At 46.3% G+C, this 25,920-nt stretch overlaps 1 protein-coding gene across 6 annotated transcripts in view; it reads left to right on the top strand.

Moving 5' to 3' along the window:
• Nucleotides 1-25,920, top strand: part of MYH11 (myosin heavy chain 11) — a 154,395-nt gene that overhangs the window by 19,706 nt on the left and 108,769 nt on the right. For 4 of the 6 annotated variants that reach the window (XM_055099356.2, XM_055099358.2, XM_055099355.2 and 1 more), the window contains exon 3: nucleotides 13,985-14,141. In XM_055099356.2, the coding sequence (XP_054955331.1) occupies nucleotides 13,985-14,141 (157 nt within the window). Of the gene's footprint in view, nucleotides 1-4,949; nucleotides 5,829-6,773; nucleotides 10,940-13,984; nucleotides 14,142-25,920 lie in introns of those variants that run through there. The other 2 variants (XM_055099360.2, XM_034951175.3) reach the window with 2 other exon arrangements.

Raw genomic sequence — 25,920 nt, 5'->3', positions numbered from 1 at the left:
TCCCATGTCATCACATGTGCCAAGTGCCAAGACGTATGATAAACTCTCAGCAGATTTCATTGGCATCGTTCTCTGTCCTTCCTTCCTCTTGAAAGTAAAGAAGAGCTCATAACCACTTTGGAAAGGCTGGCTTGTCTTGGCAGCCAGGTGGGTAGGAGACATGAGGATGTGGCTAGGTTTTAGGGAGGCCTTCCTTGTCACAGAGGGGAATGTTCAGGTTGGTCGTAGGACTATTTTAGGTAGACTTGCAGAACAGAGTGGACTAGAGATGGCACAATATGGTAGCCACTGGCCACTCGTGGCTAACTAAATTTAGATTTAGATTAATTAAAAGAAACATTAGACCAGGTTTGGTGACTCATGCCTGTAATCCCAGCACGCTGGGAGGCCAAGGCGGGTAGATCACTTGAGGTCAGGAGTTCGAGACCAGCCTGGCCAACATGATGAAACCCCGTCTCTACTAAAAATGCCAAAATTAGCCGGGCATGGTAGTGCACATCTGTAATCCCAGCTACTTGAGAGGCTGAGGCAGGAGAATTGCTTGAACCCGGGAGGCAGAGGTTGCAGTGAGCCGAGATGGTGCCATTGCACTCCAGCCTGGGCAATAAGAGCGAAACTCCATCTCAAAAAAAAAAAAAAGAAACATTAAAAAATTTATTGGCTGGGTGCGTGGGCTCACACCTGTAATCCCAGCACTTTGGGAGGCCAAGGTGGGTGGATCACCTGAGGTCAGGAGTTCTAGACCAGCCTGGCCAACATGGTAAAACCCCGTCTCTACTAAAAATACAAAAATTAGCTGGGCGTGGTGGTGTGCGCCTGTAATCCCAGCTACTTGGGAGGCCGAGGCAGGAGAATCGCTTGAACCCGGGAGATGGAGGTTGCAGTGAGCCAAGATCGCGTTATTGTACTCCAGCCTGGGCAATAAGAGCAAAACTTCATCTCTAAATAAATACATATGTAAAAGAAAATAAAAAATAACAAATTTATTTCTTTTGTTGTGTTGGCCCTAGGTCAAGTAGTTAATAGCCACCTGTGGCTAGTGGCTGGTGTACTGGGTAGCACAAGTGCAGAATGTTCCTCTTATCATAGAAAGTTCTGTTGGACTGCTTGGACTAGATGATTGGGGCTTGGAGTGTGATGTTGTGGGGCACAGGTCGCCAGACTGATGAGCAGAGGTCACCCAACCCGGCCTATGTCTATCTCTTCTCTCTGAAAGGCCCTGCTCACCCTTGAGCAGGTTACCTCATGCCTCTGAAGCTTTGTTTCCTTTTCTGTAAAATGGATGCAAGAATAGTGCCAGCCTCTTGGGAGCTGGGCATAGTGGCTCATGCCTGTAATCCCAGCACTTTGAGAAACTGAGGCAGGTGGCTCACTTGAGCCCAGGAGTTTGAGACCAGCCTGGGCAACACAACGAGACCCCATCTCTGCAAAAATAAATTAACCAGGTGCAGTGGTGCGTACTCATAATCCGAGCTACTCAGGGAGGCTGAGGCAGGAGGATCACTTGAGCCCAGGAGTTCAAGGCTGCAGTGAGCTATGATTGTGCCACTGCACTCTAGCCTGGGTGACAGAGCAAGACCTTGTCTGTTTCAAAAAAAAAAAAAAAAAAAATAGTACCAGCTTCATGGAGTGGGTTACTCTAAATAGAAAGCACTTAATACACTTCCTGCTACATGTTAAGTGCAGGCACTGAAAATGTTAAGTGTTACTAGATTGGTTTTGCTGTGGTCATGATCACTTTTGATTTTACTAGTAAGATGTTCTTCTTCCATCACTTGGCATCCTTCTGTCCCTTTGGTCCTTGTCTGTACATTTTGCCAAATGAAAATTACAAAAAGCCCCTTGTCATCTCTAAAAATGTCCTGCACATTTTTTTCCTAATTAGGAAACTAAGACACGTTCACTATGGAACACTTGGAGAGTTCAGAAAGCATAGTGAACACAAAACAGAAAAATTAGTCCTTAACCAGAGATGCGGTGCATTCTTTGTCTCTTTGTGAGCATGGTATCTGTTTACATATTTAAAAGCCTATTGGGCACACAGTTTAGTGACTTGCTCTTTTTTCCATTTGGAAATGCTCGGTGTTGATTTGTCTAATATATCTTAGGAAGCCCCAAAGATACCCCTTATAAGGGGTAGTATAGAATCTGTCATAGGGATAGGCCATTTTTCCACTGTTCTTATAGATATTTCAGAAGGAGTTAGAGTGGCTTTTTAAAGAGTCAAATGGTAAGAGTGAGCAACTGAGCAACTCATAACTTTTTTTTTTTTTTTGAGATGGGGGCTTACTCTGTCTTTGAGGCTGGAGTGCAGTGGTTCCATCGTAGCTCAATATAGCTTCCAAGTCCTGGATTCAAGCGATCCTCTCACCTCAGCCTCCTGAGTAGCTGTGGACCACAGGCGTGCACCACCACACCTGGCTAATTAAAAAAAAAAAAAAAAAACTTCTGTAGAGACTGGGATCTCACTATATTGCCCAGGCTGGTCTCAAACTCCTGGCCTCAAGCCATCTCCTGCCTTGACTTTTCACGGCGCTGGGATTACAGGTGTGAGCCGCTGTGCCTGGCCGTAACTATTAAATATGTCCTCCAATCCAAGTGCTGTACCTTGACACATTGTATTTTATTTAACACAGCATCCCCTGAGTTAAAAATGTTTTCCCCTTTTAGGGAAGGAAGCTGAGGTGCAGTGTTGCAAAATGTATCTTTACTTTCTTAAGTAGGGGAAGTCTCTTGTCTGTGGCACTGTTTGTATGGAAAAATTATTGATCTGGGGCTGTTTGTATGGTGGACATTTTCTTTTTCTTTCTTTCTTTCTTTCTTTCTTTCTTTCTTTCTTTCTTTCTTTTTTTTTTTTGAGATGGAATTTCACTTTCGTTGCTCAGGCTGGAGTAAAGTGGAGCGATCTTGGCTCATTGCAACCTCCAGCTCCCGGGTTGAAGTGATTCTCCTGCTTCAGCCTCCCGAGTAGCTGGGATTGCAGGCATGCGCCACCACGCCTGGCTGATTTTTGTATTTTTAGTAGAGACGGGTTCCACCATGTTGGCTAGGCTGGTCTCCAACTCCTGACCTCAGGTGATCCACTTGCCTCGGCCTCCCAAAGTGCTGGGATCACAGGCCTGAACCACCACGCCCAGCCAGTATGTTGGATATTTCTAAAGAGGCCCGTCTGTAGGGAGCTAGAGGGAAAATTGGACTCTTTGGGGCCCAGATCTTCCATCTAAGACGTATCATCACCATCTAGGGAGTTTCAGGACAGGCCTGTGTGTTCACCTCACCTGCTGTCCTCAAATAGAAATCAGAAAAAAAAGGGCGTATGAAGGTCCTGAGACCCAAAATATCTTCTGACAGCAGATTAAAAATAAATGAATCAAAGCTTCAAATTCCTGCTATGCTTCTCTGGACAGATTAGATTAAAATCCTTTCAGCCTTGTGATGATGGCCCCGCTCTTCTCTTGTTCCTTTCTGGTCAGTTTAATTGCTTAATAGAAACCGTCGTCCATGACGGAGAAGATAAAGAAGGAAAGGGGTTGGGGTGGGGGAGCACAGTAACTTACTCTCCCAGCCCATAATAGCAGCATGCATGACTCTTGTTAATAGGCGGGTAGTGAGGTGATGCCAGGTCCGTGGTCTGGCATGCATGACTTTGCCCTCTGTGATGAAGATAAACTTTCTCCTCCGTTCTGCAAGGCTCGCCTCAAACGATGCGCCCTTGAGAAGGTTCTGGCAGACCTCTTGTGCTCTTGGATCTAGAAGAGTCTATAGAAGCCAGAGGAGCTTTCCTCCTAATCTTAGAGATGCAGGTTCTGGGCTCAGCAATGTCCAGCAGTCTACCTAAACTGCTGAAGACCGTTTGGGGCATACCTGGCGGGGAGCATGGCTTTGATGCCTGGTCCTAAGGGTCCCTTGGTCTTCTGAATGCTGTCTTTTGGCTGAGTTCGTCTGCCTCGAGTTAGTTCCTTCCTTCCTTCCTTCCTTCCTTCCTTCCTTCCTTCCTTCCTTGCTCCCTCCCTCCCTCCCTCCCTCCCTCTCTCTTTCTTCCTTTCTTTCTCTGTCTGTCTTTTTGTCTTCTTTTTTCTTTCTTCTTTTTTTCTTTTTCTTTCTTTTGAGATGGGGTCTTACTCTGTTGCCCAGGCTGGAGTACAGTGGCATGATCTCAGCTCACTGCAACTTCTGCCTCCTGGAACTCAAGGGATCCTATCTCAGTCTCCTTAGTAGCTGGGACTACAGGCACGTAGCAGCATGCACGGCTAATTTCTTTGTGTTTTTGGTAGAGGTAGGGTCACACCGTATTGCCCAAACAGATCTCGAACTCCTGAGCTCAAGCAATCTTCACCCCTTCGGCCTCCCAAGGTGTTAGGATTACAGGCATGATATTGTGCCACTGCACTCCAGCCTGGGTGACAGAGCGAGACTACATCTCAAAAAAAAAAAAAAAAAAAAAAAAGATGAAAATGCTGAAGCTCAGATGTGCTCAGTCCCATCACTGGAAAGTGGGCAGAGCTGGGATTCAGACAAGGTCTGTGTGAGTCCAGGGCCAGGGTGACTACCTATGATTAGTAGCAAAGGGCTCTTGGGGTAATAGGCTTAGAGCAGGAGGTGATGGTCGTGGGCTGGAGCAGGAGGGGACAGTGCCAGAGGCCTTGTTAGCTTTGAGGTAGACAAGCTTTAAGTGCAGAGCAAGAAGGAATTGAACCTTTTATTATGATTCCTCGAGCACCTAACTGGGTGCTAGACTAATGATTACAACCTGCTAACACAGAGGAGTGATTTTTGTTTTTAAATTGAGTTAACTTAATGTATCAAAAAAAGAAATCTGTTCCTGGCATTGCTCGAAAAAGCAGAGGACCTGACACTGCAGAATGCAGAGTGCGAGTAGCAGTCCCTGTGAGATGGGCTTTATGCTCTGCTTTTCCACAGACCCCACCACTCCCTGTCGTCTCCCAGGCCGTGGTAGCCATTGACCGTGGCACCTCTTTTGTTCACTCACACACGCCCTGCTTCACTCATGCCTTACCTGCTTTGTCTCTGTAGACAGTGGGACCCTCCACCCTATACCAAACCTCTGGGGTTGGGAAAATCATGATCCAGAGCCAAGGTGGATGGGCCCCCCTGCTCATTGGAACTCCAAGCCCAAGTCCCCGAACCATGAACCCCAAAGGACATTTTTCCAGTTCTGGTTCTGCTTCTGGAATGCCCAGGGGGTCAGGAGAAGCCCTCCTTCCAAACTTTAGCAGGTGACAATTTTTCCGCCTTAGAGACCTGGCCCAGCAATCTTAGCCTACTCTGGAAGCAGTGTCCACCCGGGGACCCAAGGAACAAGCAGATTGTGAACAGAGGCCTCCTGGGTGCCAGCCACTGCACTGGTCCCTAGAGGGTAGAAAGACACTATAACTGGAAGCTGCCCTTTGTCAAGCCCCAGGAATTAGTCCTTCTGATCTTTTTTTTTTTTTTAGATGGAGTCTCGCTCTGTCACGCAGGCTGGAGAGCAGTGGTGTGATCTTGGCTCACTGCAACCTCCATTTCCTGAGTTCAAGCGATTCTTGTGCCTCAGCCTCCCAGTAGCTGGGATTACAGGCACATGCCACCACGCCCAGCTAATTTTTGTATTTTTAGTAGAGAAGTGGTTTCACCATGTTGGCCAGGTTGGTCTTGAACTCCTGAACTCAGATGATCCTCCCACCTCCGCCTCCCAACGTGCTGGGATTACAGGCATGAGCCACTGCACCCAGCCTTCTGATCTTTCAAGTCATTATTGCTTCAAAGAACCTCCTCCAGTAATACAAAGATAATCTATGCAAAGACCTCAGGAGAATATTTAAAAATAAGTATGTATCACAGAAAGCAGCCCTCTTCCCTGGAGGCAAACATGATTCACAGGTTCATGTATGTACACACACACACACACACACACACACACACACACACACATACCAAACGTAAGAAAAAGTCACTCCTTGTATGTTTTGCAGTATGATTTTTTTCCACTTAACCCTACCTTCTAGTTTTTTCTGTCTGTTCATAACCGTCTAGTCAGACTTAAAATATGTTTTTGAATAGGTAAGACATGCAAATATGAAATAAAATAGTGTATAAGGGAATATAGAACTTCCCCCTTCGTTCCTATTTCTCACCCTTCCAGTTCCCCTTCTTAGAGACACTGTGGTTGCTGGTTACATATGTAGCCCTCCAGTCATGTTATTTATTTATTTATATTATTTTTCGAGATAGAGTCTCACTCTGTCACCCAGACTGGAGTGCAGTGGCATGATCTTGGCTCACTGCAACAGCCCCCTCCCAGGTTCAAGCAATTCTCCTCCCTCAGCCTCCCAAGTAGCTGAGACTACAGGCGTGCACCACCACACCCAGCTGATTTTTGTATTTTTAGTAGAGAGGGGGTTTTGCCATGTTGGCCAGGCTGGTCTCGATCTCCTGACCTCAGGTGATCCACCTGCCTCGGCCTGCCAAGGTGCTGGGATTACAGGCTTAAGCCACTTTGCCCAGCCTATTGCTTTTTTTGTGATAAAGTCTCACTCTGTCACCCAGGCTGGAGTGCAATGGTGCGATCTCGGCTCCTGCAACCTATGCCTTCTGGATTCAAGCGATCATCCCGCCCCAGCCTCCTGAGTAGCTGGGATTACAGGTGTGCATCACCACACCCAGATAATTTTTGTATTTTTTGTAAAGATGGGTTTTTGCCATGTTAGCCAGGCTGGTCTTGAACTCCTGACCTCAAGTGATCCACCCACCTCAGCCTCCCAAAGTGCTACAATTACAGGTGTGAGCTGCTCCATCCAGCCTCCAGTGATGTTTTATACACATGCAGCCACATAGAGAGCCCCTCCTGCACCCCTCCAAAATGGCAGCACAGGCCCCGGCTGTTGTGCGTCTCAATCTTTGCATCTAACTGTGTATTTTGGCCATTCATCCATGGTAGTAGAGAGAGGGCCACTGCACAGTCTTCTGCTATAGGGATGAACCATAATGATTAAGCCTGTCTGCTATTGACAGGTATTTAGGTTTTTTCTAGTCTTTTTGCTCTTAAAAGCAAGGCTGCAGCAAAAGCACGTGCTTGGTGGACCACGTCTGTCTCTAGGTTGGGTATTTAGAAAGCCGTGATATTGCACTGCAGCTTCATAAAGAAGCCGTGATTATCCATCACTTTACTGAGGAAGCTCAGGGGTAGGTCTGTATGCACAAGTCAGGCAGGTGATAAGGCAAAGCCAACACTCTGCCCAGGCCTGTGTGTCTTTTTTTTTTTTTTTTTTTTTGAGACCAAGTCTCGCTGTATCACCCAGGCTGGAGTGGAGTGGCACAATCTCAGCTCACTGCAACCTCTGCCACCTGAGTTCAAGCAGTTCTCCTGCCTCAGCTTCCCGAGTAGCTGGGACTACAGGCACGCGCCACCACACCTTGCTAATTTTTGTATTTTTAGTAGAGATGAGGTTTCACTGTGTTGGCCGGGCTGGTCTCGAACTCTTGACCTCAGGTGATCCACCCACCTTGGCCTCCCAAAGTGCCGGGATTACAGGTGTGAGCCACTGCACCTGGCCATCCCTGTGTGTCTGAAAGCCAGTGTTCCTTCCACTTCCCTCCCTTCCCTCCCTGTTCCTCATTTCTGCTGCAGGCCCTGGGAGCACCCCCTGCTCAGGGCTCTGTGGCTGACCATATAAAGCGTCAGAGAAAAACTGGAGCTGCTTCCTAATACGGTCACAAGAGGGAAATCCTGGGCCTGCAGCTGGGACTTGCTGGTGGCACAGGGCCCATGAGATGCGGGCTGGGACACAGGAGGCTGGGATGTTGAAACCTCTGAATTTAACCAGCTGGAGAGGGGCTCGTGGGGCCAGAGAGGCAGAAACACAGCCAACTATGGTTGCGCTGGGTCGAGGTGAAGGAGAAGTAGCTGAATGATGTGGGAGGAAGAGCCAGATGCTGAAGCCCCACGGCCCTGCCGTGAGATGTGCGGCTGCCTGCACCAGTCTTACCTTCACTCCATCGTCATACCCTGGCTTGCTTAGAAAGCTTTTACAGAACTCAGCAGAGATTCAGATCTACCTGGAAGTATGGATTAAATGCTTGTTGTGTGCATGGCACTGGGAGAGATGTCCCAAACAAAGAGGATGAAAGTCATATTCCTCTTTCAGAAACTGGCGATGGAGTTGAAAAGGCAGTGTGGTCCTTCTTTTTAAAAATTCATTTTATTCTTCTTTTTTTTTTTTCTTTGAGACAGTCTCACTTTGTCACCCAGGCTGGAGTGTGGTGGCATGATCTCGGCTCACATAACCTCTGCCTCCTTGGTTCAGGTGACTCTCCTGCCTCAGCCTCCTGAGTAGCTGGGATTACAGGCATGCGCCACCACAGCCAGCTAATTTTTGTATTTTTAGTAAAGACGGGGTTTTGCCATGTTAGCCAGGCTGGTCACAAACTCCTGACCTCAAGTGATCTGACCTCCTCGATTTCCCAAAGTGCTGGCATTAAAGGTGTGAGCCACCATGCCCGGCCTCTTCCTTCTTTTTAAAAATTCCTTTTATTCTTTTCTTTTCTCTATCTCTCTTTCTTCCTTTCTTTCTTACTTTCCTTCCTTCCTTCCTTCTTTTTTTTTTTTTTAGAATCTCACTCTGTTGCCCAGGCTGGAGTGCAGCACCATGATCTCAGCTCACTATAACCTCCACCTCCCGGGTTCAAGTGATTCTCCTACCTCGGCCTCCCGACTAGCTGGGATTACAGGCGCCTGCCATCATGCCTGGCTAATTTTTGTATTTTTAGTAGAGACGGGGTTTTGCCATGTTGGCCAGGCTGGTCTCGAACTCCTGACCTCAAGTGATCTGACCTCCTTGGCCACCCGAAGTGCTGGGATTACAGCTGACTGCATCTACCCTGTCCCTGGCACTGTGCGGGGTGCAGGAGATACAGTAGTGTGTGGGTCACAGTCCAGGAGGTAACATTTAGGCAGAGCTCTAAAAGAGGAGAGGGAACCAGCTGGGAAGATGAGGGGAAAAGTGTTCCAAGTGGAGAGAACAGCATATTGAAGGCTCTAAGGTGGCAAGACTTTCCCTCTCGTGAAATGAAGGGAGTATAGTAAGAGTCACTAAATAACATTGATTGAGCACCTACTACATACCAGCCGCCATGCTAAATGCTTTTCGAGCATTATCTCGCAGCACATCTATGAAGGGCTTGTTCGTATGCCTCCCTGTTTTGTGGATGAGGATAAGTGAGACTCAGAGAGGTTAAGGGACTTGCCCAGGGTCACACAGCGCAGAAGTAGCAAAGTGAAGGTTCAAATTAAAGTACCCCATACCCAGTTCTGAGCCCTTAGCCGCTGCCCTTTACTGCCTCCAGGTCAAGGGCTTGAGTGAGGACAGGTTGGGCTGTAAATGATACCTACATTCAAAAGGGGCGTGGCAATGGACATGGCCCCAGAGGAGCTGGAGACGGAGTCGAGGCCTGAAGGAGGGTGGGGCTTGATTGACCTTTGTTCAGGTGACCACAGACTGGGCGCTTCTCTTTGGGAGGCTTGTCCTGGGGACAGGGGACACCTATTGAACCGGACATGGCCCCTGGCCTGGCTCAATGCAGTCCACTGAGTACCTACTGCCGCCGTGCAAGGCCCCCAGGTCATGGAGGTGAAGTCAGGCTGTCCCTGCTCCCAGGAAGCTGTATCATTAATTTATTCCACTGGCATGCATTTAGCAAGCATTTAGTTAGCACCTATTCTATACCAAGGCCTGTGCTGGGACTGAAGAGGAGAAAGGGGGTTCCCCGGACTCAAGGCACTTGCAGCTGGTGTTTGCAGGATGGGTGGGAGGGTCCTGGGTGATGGAATGGGAAAGAGGGGTGTCCAGGCAGGCAGCCCCCCACTCCCAGCCCCACCAGGCTGGATGTTGCTCCTGGGCCCCGCTTACCTCTCACCCTTGCTTCGCTTCTCCATTTCGGTCCAATGGAGCTGCTTATACCAAGCTGCTTATAGTTCACCCCCACGGACCCCGTGTGCTGTTTTTCTGCCCATGTCCCTGCTTTGTCTTGAGCTGGTTAACACCTTGTTGTCCTTTAAGACTCAGTGCAGGGAATACCTCCCCACCTGGAGGTTTCCCTGACCACCCCCAGTGTGGGTTAGGGCCTTCCCTTCCTTGTTCCTATCATTCTCTGTTTTTACGACGTGTTTTAATGTACTTGTCTCCCCCTCTGATTTAAGTTCTTTAAGAGCAGGAGCTATCATTGATTTCTTTATCTCCAGCCTCTGACACAGATGTGGTATATAGTAGGTGCTCAGTAAATGGTTGATGGCTATTTAGACAGGCATATGTTGACTCATTCATGCTCCTTTTAGGGGATGGTGAGAACCTCTGTCTCCATCAATCCTGTTTCTTTCCTTTTTTTTTTTTTTTTTTCTTTTTTTTTTTTGAGATGGGGTCTCCCTCTGTCACCCAGGCTGGAGTGCAATGGCACCACCTTGGCTCACTACAACCTCCCTCCACCTCCCAGGTTCAAGTGATTCTCCTGCCTCAGCCTGCCGAGTAGCTGGGACTACAGGCATGTGCCACCATGCCCTGCTAATTTTTTGTATTTTTGGTAGAAACAGGGTCTCACTGTGTTGCCTAGGTTGGTCTTGAACTCCTGAGTGTGAGCAAACTGCCCTCCTTGGTCTCCCAAAGTGCTGGGATCATAGGTGTGAACCACTGCGCCCAACAATCCTGTACCTTCAAAGAATATTCCTCTGCAGCACACCCAGACATTACATACCATTGTCCCTGAACGGACTGAGCCCTGGGAGGACCTTCCCACTCTCTCTTTTTCTTTCTTTTTTTTTTTTTTGAGACAAGGTCTCACCGTATCACACAGGCTGGAGTGCATGGCACAATCACAGCTTACTGCAACCTCAACCTCCCAGGCTTAAGCAAACCTCCCACCTCAGCCTCCCAAGTGGCTGGGACTACAGGTAAATGCCACCATGCCCAGCTAATTTTTAAATTTCTTATAGAGATGGGGGTCTCACTGTGCTGCCCAAGCTAGTCTCAGACTTCTGGGCTCAAGCAGTCTTCCTGCCTTGACCTCCCAAAGTGCTGGGATTACAGTTGTGAGCCACCACACCCAGCCAGACTTTCCCACTCTCTAATTGGCTCCAGCCCTTGACTAAAAGCCCCTTGAGGGCTGGGATCCTGTGTTTTTTTAATGTTCTAATGTAGTCCCAGCACCTTTTGCATGGCATCTGGGACATACAGAATGAATGAATGAATGAATGAATGAATGAATGAACGAACGAACGATCAGTAGTTTTTGTTTCTCTCGGATGGGCCTAGGCTGGATAGCATAATGGACCATTCTCATACCTGGGGGTAGGCCAGGCTGGGCTTGGTGCTGCCAGGATCTTCTTTGGTGACCTCGGTCAAGTCACTTAACCCTCTGTTGCTTGGTTCACCCTAGCTGTAACTGAGAGATGGATCTGTGGTTCTCCCTAAGTCACTTGCAGGGAAGAGGATACGCTTTATGGCCATCAGAGTCTTAGGCAGTACTGATGTTTATCGTTTGGGGAAAGCAGTTCCTGTGAGACGGGTTGGAGCCTGTCTCCTGAACTGTGACCTCAACCATGGGAAAATCTAGTATCCAGTAAGGAAAAATCATGACAATAGTGCCTTACCACGTACAGCATGGCGGGACTCGCCTTGTGCCTTGACTCCTCCGTCCCTGATCTGATTATTTTCAGATGCTCCTATTCACCCAGTAGGAGAGGACTGCTATTTTTTAAATGGTAAAGTGCATATAACATAAAATTTACCATTTTAAACATTTTAAAGAAAACAGTGCCATTAAGTGCATTCACAATGTTGTACAGCTATCAATTTCAAGACAGGGTCTTGCTCTGTCACCCAGGGGCTAGAGTGCAATGGTACAATCATAGCTCACTATAACCTTGAGCTCCTGGGATCAAGCAATCCTCCTGACTCAGCCTCCCAAGTAGCTGGGACTACAGGTGATCACCACCATGGCCAGCTATTTTTTTTTTTTTTTTTTGTAGAGAGGGGGTCTGGCTGTTGTTGCCTGAGCTGGTCTCAAACACTTAGCCTGAAGCAATCCTCCCACCTTGGCCTCCCAAAGTGCTGGGATTACAGGCATGAGCCACTACACTTGGCCCCAGAGCATTTTTATAGCCTCAAAAGGAAACCTTATACCCATGAGCACTTCCTCCTCATTTCCCGCCTCTTTCCAGCCCCTGGGAACCACGAGTCTGTTTTCTGTCTCCATGGCTTTGCCTACTCTAGACACTTCACATAAATGAGAGGATAGAGTACGTGACCTTTCGTGCCTGGCTTCTTTCACTAGGCATATTTTCAAGCTTCATCCACATTGGAGAGCTCATGTCAGTGTTTGTCTCCGTTTTGCAGATGGGGAAGGTATTAATGATCAGGAGCAGGCGCTGTGGGGTAAACAGGAGTTCTAGTTCCCAACTTCCCTCCAGCTGTGTAACCTGGTGACAACCTCACCACGCCTCGCTTTGCCCTCCTGTCAAACAGGTGGTGGGGAAATCACTGTTACTGAGTAGTTGTGAAGATGCCATGAGGAGATGCCTCTGCCATCTTCTAGAGACTGAGTCACTGGGGTTTCTTCTTAGATATGGACATTGGGAGGTCCCAGAAAGAGATCAGAGGGTGGTGGGAGGAGAGAGAGCTTGAAAGATTATTACCTTTTCCTCCCCCACTCCTGGACCACAGTTTTGGCAGCTGTGTTTCTATATGACTGCGGATCCCTCTGGACAGCCCCTTTTTAGGGGTGTGTGGCTTTCTATGCCTCCAATGTTCAGTTAACGATATTCCCTCACTGGCTGGGTGCGGTGGCTCCCACCTGTAATCCCAGCACTTTGGGAGGCTGAGACTGGCGCATCGCCTCAGCTCAGGAGTTCGAGACCAGCCCAGGCAATATGGTGAAACCCTGTCTACAAAAAACAAAATAAAAATTACCTGGGCATGGTTGTGCACACCTGTGGTACCACCTACTTGGGAGGCTGAGGCGAGAGGATCACTTAAGCCCAGAAACTCAAGGTTGTAGTGAGCCAAGATCACCCCACTATACTGCAGCCTGGGCGACAGAGCAAGACCCTGTCTCAAAAAAAAAAAAAAGTAAACAACATTCTCTTCTGTTCTTGCTCTTCAGACTTAACTGCTCCGGTCACTGGTTGGGTTTCTTTAATTCTGCACACATATCTGTAAACACTTTCTTTATTAAATGTTCTGAGTTAATATCTTAAGCACACTGTTCATTTTCTGTGCCACCTGTTAAATGATGAGCATTTAATATGATTGTCAGCATCCAAAAAAGATCCTGCGTAGTGCTTAGTTTGGTGCCCAACACATAGTAAGTGCTCAATGAACGGTGGCTGTTATTTAAGCCAGTGAGGTCCAGGGAGGTACAGTGGCAGCTCGGAGGAGTGGAGCTGAGATTTGAACCCAGAGCTCTTCAAAACTCCACAGTTTGGCCAGGTGCAATGGCTCACACCTATAATCCCAGTGCTTTGGGAGGCTGAAATGGGAGAATTGCTTGAGCCCAGGAATTTGAGACCAGCCTGAGCAACACAGTGAAACCCACGTCTCTACAGAAAATATAAACATCAGCCAGGCCTGGTGGCGCCCGCCTGTAGTCCTGGCTACTGAGGAGGCTGAGGTAGGAGGATCACCTGAGTCCAGAAAGGTCAAGGTTGCAGTGAGTCATGTTCACACCACTGCACTCCAGCCTAGGTGACAGAGTGAGACCCCATCTCAAAACAAACACAAAACCCCCCACAGTTGCAAAATAAAACATAGGCAGCTTGGAAACCCACTCTCGCCCTTTCTCCTCTTCCCACGTACCTGGAATATCAGTGAGGCCCAGGGTTTCCACTAAGACTCCAAGCTCCAGTTTCCCCATCTCTAACTTGAGAATACTGAGTGCTTCTGTGCGATCTGTCTACCCTGGAGGAGGTCTGGAAGTAAGCTGGGTTCTCTGTCTGCAGACGTACTCTGGCCTCTTCTGCGTGGTGGTCAACCCCTATAAACACCTGCCCATCTACTCGGAGAAGATCGTCGACATGTACAAGGGCAAGAAGAGGCACGAGATGCCGCCTCACATCTACGCCATCGCAGACACGGCCTACCGGAGCATGCTTCAAGGTGAGTGAACTCAGGGCTGCACGGGGCCAGCTCCAGGGAGCCCCTCCTGTCCTGCTTGTCTGCAGTTCTTGCCAGGAATGTGGAGTTTGGCAGGCACTGCGAGGGACCAGGAGTTACTGTGGCTGAAAAAGGGAAAAAGCAAAAGGAACATCTGTGTTTGCAGCCTGGGAGGGTGAGGGAGAGCCAAGAGCTTGGGCAAATACGGGCATGGGCCCGCTCCAGCTCCAGCTCCGGGGCTCGCTGCCCAAGGGCCCTGTCGGGCCAGCTGTCTGCAAAGGATGGAAAGAGGGTGGGGAACAGCCCTGGGGCTGAGCCATTGTGGTCTGTGTTGACACCTACCTGTCCCTCAACCCCTGTGGGACTGTGGGTAAATATCTTTTCCTCTTCAGCCTCAGTTTCCTCATTTGTCAAAAGGGGTGTTAGTCTCTATCTTGTAGCTTCTTGTGAAGATTGTTAATGCTGGTTTTTCCAAACTTAAGACTTGTGCCTATTACTTTCATGTTTATACGTTATTATTTTTACTATTGTTTTATTATTTTTGAGACAGGGTCTCACTTTCTCGCCCAGGCTGAAGTGCAGTGGTGCCATCTCGGCTCCCTGCAACCTCCGCCTCCTGGGCTCAAGCAATTCTCCTGCCTCAGCCTCCCAGGTAGCTGGGACTATAGGTGTGGACTGTCATGTCAAGCTAATTTTAAAAAGGTGGTTTTTTTTGTTTTGTTTTTGTTTTGTTTTGTTTTGTTTTTGGAAGTGACAGGATCTTGCTATACTGGTTGGTCTCAAACTCTTGGCCTCAGGTGATCCTCCCACTTTGGCCTCCCAAAGTTCTGGGATTATAGGCATGAGCCACTGCACCCAGGCCTTCTCACCTTCTATTTAGAACACTTTGGAGCCCCTGAAATAGCCACCCCCAAGTCAAACAGAGGGACTAGGCAGTTAATGCAAACAAGTGTACCAGGTCAGGCGAAGAGTACAAGAAACTCAAAAACTCACACCCCCTCTGAAAGGGCACCAACAGGTGGGAACCCAGGGATCTGAGTTGGGAGTTGAGAGGAGCCCAATTCTGGAAGTTCTTGAGGCAGGAATCCAGGTGTGCCTGAGAGATGCCACGACCCCGCCCCCAAGGTAGAGGGACTCAGGTATAAGTGCCCCAACTTTCTGACAGTTAGCCAGACTCCACAGGTAGGACCAGAACCTTGGCCCTTCTAGGCAGGGCCTGCCATTACCTCCAAAGACCAGCAGGTGGAGCCTTGCAAGGGCAATCTTGGAGCTGTAATCTCAGGTTGTAAAGTGACGGCTCCTGGAGTCAGGTATCTGTCTTTGTATTAAACACACAAACACACACATTCTTTATGGTGTCCCTTGATGGAAGAGTATTTACAAAGTGGTTCGTGTACACCTTTGGGAAGCTGAGCATCACAGACCTCAGTGTTCCTATCATTTGGGGTGCTTTTGGTTGCAAGTAAGATAACAACTAACTAAAGTGGCTTAACCAGTAGGAGTTCATTGCCTCACACAACGGGAAGTCTAGTGGCTGATTTCAGGGTTGACTTCCTTGGGATTTTTCTCAGCTTCTTCCTCATGGTCACAAAGTGGTAGCCATAGTTCCAGATATCACGTTTTCATGTGATAATATCCAAAAGCATGAAGAAAGTGGAGGGTAAGGTTCTTTCCCTGTGTCTCTCTTTTTTTTTTTTTTTTTTAAGTCAGGTAGAAACTTGGTCATATGCTAACTCCTACAGCAATCACTGGCAGAGGGGATTGGAGTGTTTATGATTTGTTTGAACCATTCCTGGTTCTTTTTTTTTTTTTTTTTTTTTTTTTTTTTTTGAGACAGGGTCTCACTCTGCCCAGGCTGGAATACAGTGGCATGATCTGAGCTCACTGCAACCTCTGCCTCCCGAGTTCAAGTGATTCTCCCACCTCAGCGTCCAGAGTAGCTGGGATTACAGGTGTGTGCCACCATGCCTGGCTAAATTTTTGTATTTTAGTCGAGACCGGGTTTCACCATATTGGCCAGGCTGGTCTCGAACTCCTGACTTCAAGTTATCCACCCGCCTTGGCCTCCCAACGTGTTGGGATTACAGGCATAAGCCACCATACCCAGCAATTCCTGGTTCTTTTCTGGAGCTGAGGTCCCACTAAGCACATTTTAATCTAAATACCAAAAAGAAAGAAAATTCTGTTAGCAAAGGAGAAGGAGGGGGAGCGACAGATGGGTAAGCATTTCTACAGTGCTCTGAAAAAATTTATTTGTAACTTGAAAAAGTCTTTAATATTGTATATTCATTCTAGAAAAACTTAAACATATATTTAAGTAAAAGAGAACTTGCTGGCACCTATGATTCTATCATCCAAAACTCATCACCATTAACATTTTGTTACGTGACCTTTCATTACACTAACTGAGCTAAATGGCATGAAATGAAGGAAATGTTTACTATCTGAAGATAATTCGTTCCAGAAAAAGATCACTTAAAACAAAGACCAAAGTTTCACTGTAGATAGTATGTGTGTGGAGGAGGGAAAGAGAGTGGGCAAAATATTTGACTGAGCTTGAAAAATGACATTGCAGGCCAGGCACAGTGGCTCACGCCTGTAATCCTGGCACTTTGGGAAGCCCAGATGGGTGGATTGCTCGAGGTCATGAGTTCGAGACCAGCCTGGGCAATATGGCGAAACCATGTCTCTACAAAAAATACAAAAATTACTTTGGTGTGGTAGCACATACCTGTAGTCCCACTTCTTGGGAGGCTGAGGTGGGAGGATCGCTTGAGACCAGGAAGTGGAGGTTGCAGTGAGCCGAGATCACGCCACTGCATTCCAGCCTGGGTGAGAGAGCCAGACCTTGTCTCAAAAGAAAAGAAAAGAAAACCAACATTGCAAATTATAAAAATAGGTTAATTTCAGCTTACATGTAATAAGAATTTTATTTTAATTACGAGTAGGTGCTAATTTGTAGATTCAGTATAAAATGAATTAGAGTGGGTGTGGGGTTTTTTTCTGTAAGTTTTTTTGGGGTGAGGGATGAAATCATGTGAGCATAAAATGACATCTTCATGTCATGCTTGACTTCTGCAGCCCGAGCTAAAAAGGATCATTCTTACAGATTTATTTGATGGGTCACCAGTTTTCCTAAGAGCTTCTTTTACTTATTTAGTGTTTAAGTCTCTCAAAGCCCCTGTGGTCTTAGCGTTCATTCAGCTAAGAATTGCCCTGAATCGTTTTCTTTCTTTTATCTTTCTTTCTTTCTTTTTTTTTTTTTTTTTGGATGGAGTTTCCCTCTTGGTGCCCAGGTTGGAGTGCAATGGTGTGATCTCAGCTCACTGCAACCTCCGCCTCCTGGGTTCAAGCGATTCTACTGCCTCAGCCTCCCAAGTAACTGGGATTATAGGCATGTGCCACCACACCTGGCCAACTTTGTATTTTTAGTAGAGATGGGGTTTCACCATGTTACCCAGGATGGTCTCGATCTCCTGACATTGTGATCTGCCCGCCTCGGCCTCCCATAGTGCTGGGATTACAGGCATGCACCATCACACCAGGCTAATTTTGTATTTTTAGTAGAGATGGGGCTTTACCATGTTGGTCAGACTGGTCTTGAACTCCTGGCCTCAGGTGATCCTCCTGCCTCGGCCTCCCAAAGTGGTGGGATTACAGGTGTGCACCACCACACTTGGCCCCTGAATCTTTTTTTTTTTGGCCTTTCCAAGGCCACTGACTTTGCCAGTCACTGCACCTTATTTTGCAGAGCTGCCACTTTGTTTTGTGTTCATATCATGATGGTGGATATTGATACCCGATAATTGGCAAGGTGAAGCCACTGAATCGTCGGAGAAGGAGGTTTCGGTGGAGTTTGATCGCTCATGTAGTCATTGAAGAATATTTTTGTGTTGTGGGGACTTTTGCTTTCCTAGACCAGCAGTCCCCAACCTTTTTGACACCAGGGACCAGTTTCGTAGAAGTCAGTTTCTCCATGGACCGCAGGGGAGAGATGGTTTGGGATGATTCGAGCTCATTACATTTATTGTGCACTTTATTTCTATGATTACATTGTCATATATAATGAAATCATTATACAACTCACCATCATGTAGAATCAGTGGGAGCCCTGAGCTTGTTTTCCTGCAACTAGACGGTCCCATCTGGGGGTGATGGGAGACAGTGACAGATCATCAGGCATTAGCTTCTCATAAGAAGCACACAGCCTGGATCCCTCTTATGTACAGTTCACAGTAGGGTTGATGGTTCTATAAGAATCTAATGCCGCCTCTGATCTGAGAGGAAGCAGAGCTCAGGCAGTAATTGGAGTGATAGGGAGTGGCTGTAAATACAGATGAAGCCCACTACTCACCTCCTGCTGTGCAGTACCAGTCGGTGGTTTGAGATGCCTGCGCTAGACCACCTCTTAACTGTGAGGCAATGTTGTAATTGACAAGGACATCCTGTGTTCATATATTTGATTCCTCATGGTCTCTAGGTTTTAACACAAAACTGCATAGTCAACTCTCTTGAAACTACTTAGAAATGCTCACTTGACACGTAGTAAGCTCCAATAGGAAATGACTATCATGATTGAGCACAGCAGCATGTCTCCAGTCCTAGCACTTTGGGAGGCCGAGGCAGGAGGATCACTTGAGGCCAGGAGTTAGAGACCAGCCTGGCCAACATAGTGAGCTCTTGCTTCTACAAAAAAATAATTAGCTGGCCACAGTGCGTGAGTCTGTAGTCCTAGCTACTCTGGAGGCTGAGGCAGGAGGATGGCTTGAGCCCAGGACTTCAAGAATGCAGTGTGCTATGATCGTGCTATGGTACTCCAGCCTTGGCAACAGAGTAAGACCCTGTCACGAAAGAAAGAAAGAAAATGAAAACCGTGAATATGCACATCCATAAAAGATAAACTCTTAATTTAAATGTTAACCAACACCTGCTATGCCCTCGTCTATTTTGGCATGACCTGGTGCTTTCTGGCAAATCATTGATGGTGGACTCCAAAAATAAAAAGAATCGGGCACGGTGGCTAACGCCTGTAATCCCAGCACTTTGGGAGGCCGAGGTGGGGGGATCATGAGATCAGGAGATCGAGACCATCCTGGCTAACGTGGTGTATCTCCGTCTCTACTAAAAATACAAAAAAAACTAGCCAGGCACGGTGGCAGGCGCCTGTAGTCCCAGCTACTCAGGGGGTGCTGAGGCAGAAGAATGGTGTGAACCCAAGAGGCGGAGCTTGCAGTGAGCCGAGATCACGCCACTGCACTCTAGCCTGGGCAACAAAGCGAGACTCCATCTCAAAATAAATAAATAAATAAAAAATAAAAAGAATGTCAAAAATAATGGAGAAAAATTTAAGCTTGGGAAGAATTCTGTTCATCTGCTTAATTTTTTCTCCATTCCCAAGTAGGAAATTGGTTTTTGTGAAGAAACATGTAGGCCCAGTGTGTTGACTCCATTGATAAATGGCACGATCTCATTCTGTTAAGTCACTGGGCTGCGATCCACACTAAGCTTACCATGAAGGTGGAGAGAGAAAGCTAGCACATGTGGCTTCTTCCTTGAGTTCTTCATGGAAAAGATGGGGTGTGAAAAGGCGGGATTGAGGAGGGATGGGTAACACACATGCACTGAATATAAGATGAAGCATTGCAGTTGTGTCACATAGACAGTAAGTTCCTGAGGACCTATAAACTCCATCCTTCTTGCATGTTCATCATTGTATCTCCAGCACATTTTCTGGTGCCTGGCACATAGTAGCTGCTCAGTATTTGTTGAATCAATGAATTATTAGAGTTATTTATAGAAAAGAACCTACCAGGGTCAGGATGGATGGGGTGGGTTATTTGAGAGAGGTGGGGCTTTATAAGCCTCGAAGAATGGTTTGCTAAGGTGAGAGAAGGGGGCAGGGATGGCTTTCTAGCCAAGAATAATAAAAGCATAAATGTAGGGGTGAGAATGGGTATGATGAGTGTGGGAGGAGCTGGTTTAGAGGGGTTGACTAGTATACTGTGGCAGGGAGCTCAGAGCCAGAGCTCAGCCCTTTGCTGCCTCACAGGAGTTGGGAAAATGGGAGGGACTTTCTAAGAGATACTTCACAACATGGCACCCTCCCAAATGGAAGCCAAGCCCCTTGAGGGTACGGGAAGAGAAGCTGATATTTAAAATATGTATCTTATATCTGCATATGCATAAATTATGTCATGTTTATTTTTTAAATTCTCCCCCCCTTTATTTTGAGTCAGAGTCTCGCCCTGCCACCCAGGCTGGAGTGCAGCAGCACGATCTCAGCTCAGTGGTATGATTTCGGCTCACTGCAACCTCTGTCTCCTGGGTTCAAGCAATTCTTGTGCCTCAGCCTCCCGAGTAGCTGGGACTACAGGCACACACCACCATGCCTGGCTAATTTTTGTATTTTTAGTAGAGATGGGGTTTTGCCATGTTGGCCAGGCTGGTTTCAAACTCCTGACCTCAGGTGATCTGCCCGCCTCAACCTCCCAAAGTGCTGAGATTACAGGCATGAGCCACTGCGCCTGGCCGTGGTTTGTTTTTGGAAAGATGATACATACAAATTCAAAAGGTGAACTTCTCCCTTCAACCCTTGTGCATTAGACCCTTATCTTCCCTCCCAAGAGACAATTATGGTTTCTAGTGTATGAGGTTTTCTCCTAGAGATATTTTTGCAAGTATAAGCAAATAGGTATCTATTTTCTTCCCTAAGATTTCCCTACAAATACTAGCATTCCATATATATACAGTTCTATATTTTGCCAGAGGGTGTTACATATCAGCGCATGTAGGAATTCCTTGTTCCTTTTTTAAAAAATTGGTTTTTATTTTTGTTAAAAGTATTCATGCAGATGGCTTAGAGTCAAGTAATTTTTGAAGGCTTGTTAAGAAAAATAGCCATCCTCTGCTACTTCTCAACTCCTTTAATTGATTTTTTTTTTTTTTTGGTATTTACCACCATATCTCTGAAAACAACACTTGATCATTGTGCTGCTATCTTAATTTTGTTTTCAATTTTAGGTATCATCTATTGACTTTCCTCCATGAAAGATGAAATTTAGCTCATTCACCCCCTGGATTTGCCCCATTTCCTCATTCCAATACACATGCCTCATATCAGAGTCCCAGTATAATTTTATCTTAGTTTTGACAAACTCAGTGTTCAGAGTTTCCATTATTATGACTATGTAATGCTATCTAGAGTTTACATTATTATGATTATGTAGATGTTATTCGAAGCTGAGCTTTGCACTGCTTTGTGACTATTTTTCTTCTTTCTGTATGACTTTTCTTTTTCCTGGAGTTAGCAATTGCCTTTTTTTCCCCAATCTTGTTTTCCATGTACTTAACCACCAATTCTGCCCCAAAATCTTTCTAAATGTGTTAATCTCCTTTTAATATGTCCAGACATGTATTGGATATTATATTGATATCATCTCCTTGAATGTGATCTCTACTATAGCCTTCTGATCTGCCCTGGCTTTCTCTATAGCTAGTAACTGTCATATAGGATCTTTTTCACCATCCTTGAAATTCCCCTTAATGCTTTCATAGTGGATTCCTTGTTTCCCAGTTTTCATGTCTTCCTCTTTCTTGCTTTACTCTCCTGCTTAAATCAAGCACTTTGTCCAGTAGCTTCCCAAGAAAGAATGTACGTGATCTTGAGGCATTGAGAACTTCCATATCTGAGAGGCTTGATGCTTCTCTAACACTTAAAGGATAGTTTAGCTGGGTTTAAAATTCCAGGCAAGAAAGTTGTTTTCAGAAAGTTATAAATAACTTTCTTGCCTGAGCTTTTTAAGGCATTTGTGTTGTTGCCTTCTAGTTTCAGTTTTGAGAAGATGAAACCCAATCTGATTCGTGTGTGTGTATGTTTGTGAGTGTGTGTGTGTGTGATTATATTCACCTTCCTGGCTGGGAATATTCTTGATCCTTTGTACATGACCAGTTTTTGTTTTTCCTCCTTCTCTGGAAGCTTTTAGACTGTCTTTGTACCCCTATTCAGGATGATGGGACTTGCTATGAGTCCATTTTTATTTGTTATCCTGGACACTTAGTGGCCCAATTAATCTATAAACTTGTGTCCACAAATTCTGGGAAATTTTGCAAATTATTTCCTTGATGCTGTCTTTCTCCCTGTGTTCTCTGTTTCTTTTTCTTAGAAGTCTTTTTATTTCCATAATGGAATTCCTAGACCAATCCTATAATTTAAATCTCTTTCTCTTGTCATTTTCATCACTTTAATGTTTTTAATGGTATTTTCTGGGCACTTACCTCAACTTTTTTCCCTAACCCTTCCATTGTGTTTTAAATTTCTGGTATATATTTTATTAAATTCCAAAAATTCTATTTTATTTTTAAATGTTTCTTTCATATGATATTCTTTTTCTGTGGATGCAATATCCTGTTTCTCAGAGGATATTTAATGCAGAGTCTATTTCCTCCAAGATACATATTTTCCTAATTGTTTTAACTTCTGTCTGTCATATTAGTGGATTTCTTCAGATGTCTTGGGATTCTTGGCTATCCATTCATCTTGGATGCTTTAGTGCACAGGATACCAAATTGTTGATGGAAGCTCAGTGCTTATAGGATGGGCTTGCTGATGTGCTTGGCTATAATATGAAAGCGCTGGGCTACCCCATTAGGACACTTCTGTTTCGTCTTTCAGTCTTTTGTTCATGGGCTACTCTGATTCTTCAGAGAAGGTTTGTAGAAAAATCTTCTGCCTGGAGGTTAAAGATTTGTCTAGGATCATTTTGAGGGTCTAGTTGAAAAGAAGCTGAGGGTTTCAAAATGTGCAGTGAAATTTGTACATTACCTTCCTTCTTTCAGTATGGTTCCTGGTGTCCCCCCAGGACGGAGACCCTCTGTTTAACCCTCACCAGAGACTAAACTCGCCACCTTCTGTGGGGTTTGAGAAGAGCAGTCACTTGGCTTCAGGGAGTGCAGAAGATATGGGAGGGGTCTAACAGTGCCTTATATTTGACCCAGTCCTTATGTTTTTGTCTCCTCCTTGATCTTTTCTTCCAGAGGCCCCTGGCATTGCCAGTTTCTGAGGTTTGGGGCAGAAATGGGGAATTCGGTGTTGAAATTAGGTCGTTTCTCACCTTTCCTCACTGCTCACCTAGACTTTTTTCTTGGTACCTTTTTTTTTTTTTTTTGAGATGGAGTTTCACTCTCGTTGTCCAGGCTGGAGTGCAATGGCATGATCTCGGCTCACTGCAACCTCCACCTTCCGGGTTCAAGTGATTCTCCTGCCTCAGCCTCCCAAGTAGCTGGGATTACAGGCATCCGCCACCACACCCGGCTAATTTTTGTATTTTAAATAGAGATGGGGTTCAACCATGTTGATCAGGCTGGTCTTGAACTCCCGACCTTAGGTGATCCACCCAACTCGGCCTCCCAAAGTGCTGGGATTACAGGCGTGAGCCACGGTGTCTGGCCTTTTTCTTGGTACTTTTCAACGCTTATCCCATTTTCTGTCTTCCAAGATGGCTTTGCTGTTCTCCCCTCTCTAGTTCTTTTTAAACTGCCTCATGTATTTTTACAGTTTTTGGTTTGTTTGTTTGTTTTGGGGGGATGGAGTTTCCCTCTTGTCATGCAAGCTGGAGTGCACAATCTCTGCTCACTGCAGCCTCCACCTCCCAGGATCAAGCGATTCTCCAGCCTCAGCCTCCTGAGTAGCTGGGATTACAGGTGCATGCCACCATGCCCAGCTAATTTCTGTATTTTTAGTAGAGACGGGTTGGCCAGGCTCGTCTCGAACTCCTGACCTCAGGTGATCCACTCACCTCAGCCTCCCAAAGTGCTGGGATTACAGGCGTGAACCACCACACCCGGCCTTTTTCCCCTTTTTTTTTTTTTTTTTTTTTTTTGCCTTTTTCCCCTCCTTTTGTGTGGAGAATGGGGTCTTGTTATATTTTCCAGGCAGGTCTTGAACTCCTGGGCTCAAGCTTTCCTCATGCCTGTGCCTTCCTAAGAGCTGGGATTCCAGGCATGAGCCACCATGCCCGGCTAAACTGGTTCATGTATTTTTGGAAAGTCTTTTACAGTTATTTTAGTAAGGTTTAGGAAGGAAGAGAGCTAAATGCATGCACTCAGCCTACCATCTTCTCATGGGAATTCTCTCATGCCTTCTTTTACAAAGAAGCGATAATAATAATCATGGATTTTTATTATATGCTTCCTATAAAGCTCAGGGCTTTACAGAAATATTCTCAGTTAATCTTTACCACAAACCTACAAGGTGGACAGGACCAGATTAGGAATTTTAAAATTAAGCCCTGAAACTATTAAGGTGCAGGCATATGTCATCAAAAAAAAAAATTAAATTATAAAGTAAAGAAGGCTGACAAAATTGTTTTTGTTTTTGCTTTTTTTAGAGACAGGGTCTTGCTCTGTTGCCCAGGCTGGAGTGTAATGGTGTGATTATAACTCACTGCAGCCTCAAACTCCTGGTTTCAGCAATCCTGCCTCAGCTTCCCAAGTAGCTGAGACTACAGAGATGCACCACCATGCTCAGCTAATTAAAAAAAAAAAAAAAGTGTTTTTTGTTTGTTTGTTTTGAGACAGAGTTTCGCCCCTGTCACCCAGGCTGGAGTGCAATGGCACGATCTCAGCTCACTGCAACCTCCACCTCCCGGGTTCAAGTGATTCTCCTGCCTCAGCCTCCTGAGTAGCTGGGATTACAGGCGCGCGCCACCATGCCCAGCTAATTTTTGTACTTTTAGTAGAGATGGTGTTTCACCGTGTTGACCAGACTGGTCTTGAACTCCTGACCTCAGGTGATCCACCCACCTTGGCCTTCCAAAGTGCTGGGATTGCAGGCATGAGCCACCGTGCCCAGTCTTTTTTATTTTTGAGACAGGTTCTCACTTTGTCACCCAGGCTAGAGTGCAGTGGCACAGACACGGCTCACTGCAGGCTTGACCTCCTAGGCTCCAGTGATCTTCTCACCTCAGCTCCCCAAGTAGCTGGGACTGCAGCCACGCACCACTACACCCGGCTAATTTTTGTATTTTTTGTCGAGACGGGATTTCACCATGTTGCCCAGGCTGGTCTTGAACTCCTGAGCTCAAGTGATCCACCTGCCTAGGCTTCTCAAAGTGCTGAGATTACAGGTGTGAGCCCACTCTGCGTAGTGAAAAAACTTTTTATTTTATTTTATTTTATTTTATTTTATTTTAGAGATAAGATCTTACTGTGTTGCCCAGGCTGGTCTCTCATTCCTGGCCTCAAGTGATCCTCCTGCCTTGACCTCCCAAAGTGCTGGGATTATGGGTGTGAGCCACCGTGCCCAGCCTAAAGTTGCTATTTTTCCCATGATGTTTATCTTCATGGTGCTTATGAAATGGCAACTATGGCATTCTTCCTTCTCGTGCATGCCTGTGTGGTTGTGCCCTCAGCATATGCTTACAAGGTTTATTGGGTGATCCAATGCTAGCCTCAAGAGCTATTATTAGCCCCCTTTTACAACTGGGAAAACAGACTCAGAGGAGTGGAGAACTTGCTGCAGATTTGTTAAGTGTCAGAGCCAAATATACACTTGGATTATCCTGACTCCAAAGCCGGAGCCCTGCTGGTCAGTCAGTGACACCGGGCAACCATAGGGATCCCCCTCAATCCCACGGAAGGCTGTCTACTGTCTTCATCTCAGAGTGTTGACAGCTCAAAGCTTAGGAGGCTGGAGCTGAGTTCAATAAAAGAACGTGATGAATAGGAGAAAAGCGCCATTAAAGCCCTCCAGACAAGAACCACTTTGGAGCCCCTCCATGGGTCC

The sequence above is a fragment of the Pan paniscus genome, chromosome 18 (assembly GCF_029289425.2).
Source record: "Pan paniscus chromosome 18, NHGRI_mPanPan1-v2.0_pri, whole genome shotgun sequence".
Lineage (NCBI taxonomy): Eukaryota > Metazoa > Chordata > Mammalia > Primates > Hominidae > Pan > Pan paniscus.
This window is presented reverse-complemented; position numbering and strand designations above follow the sequence as displayed.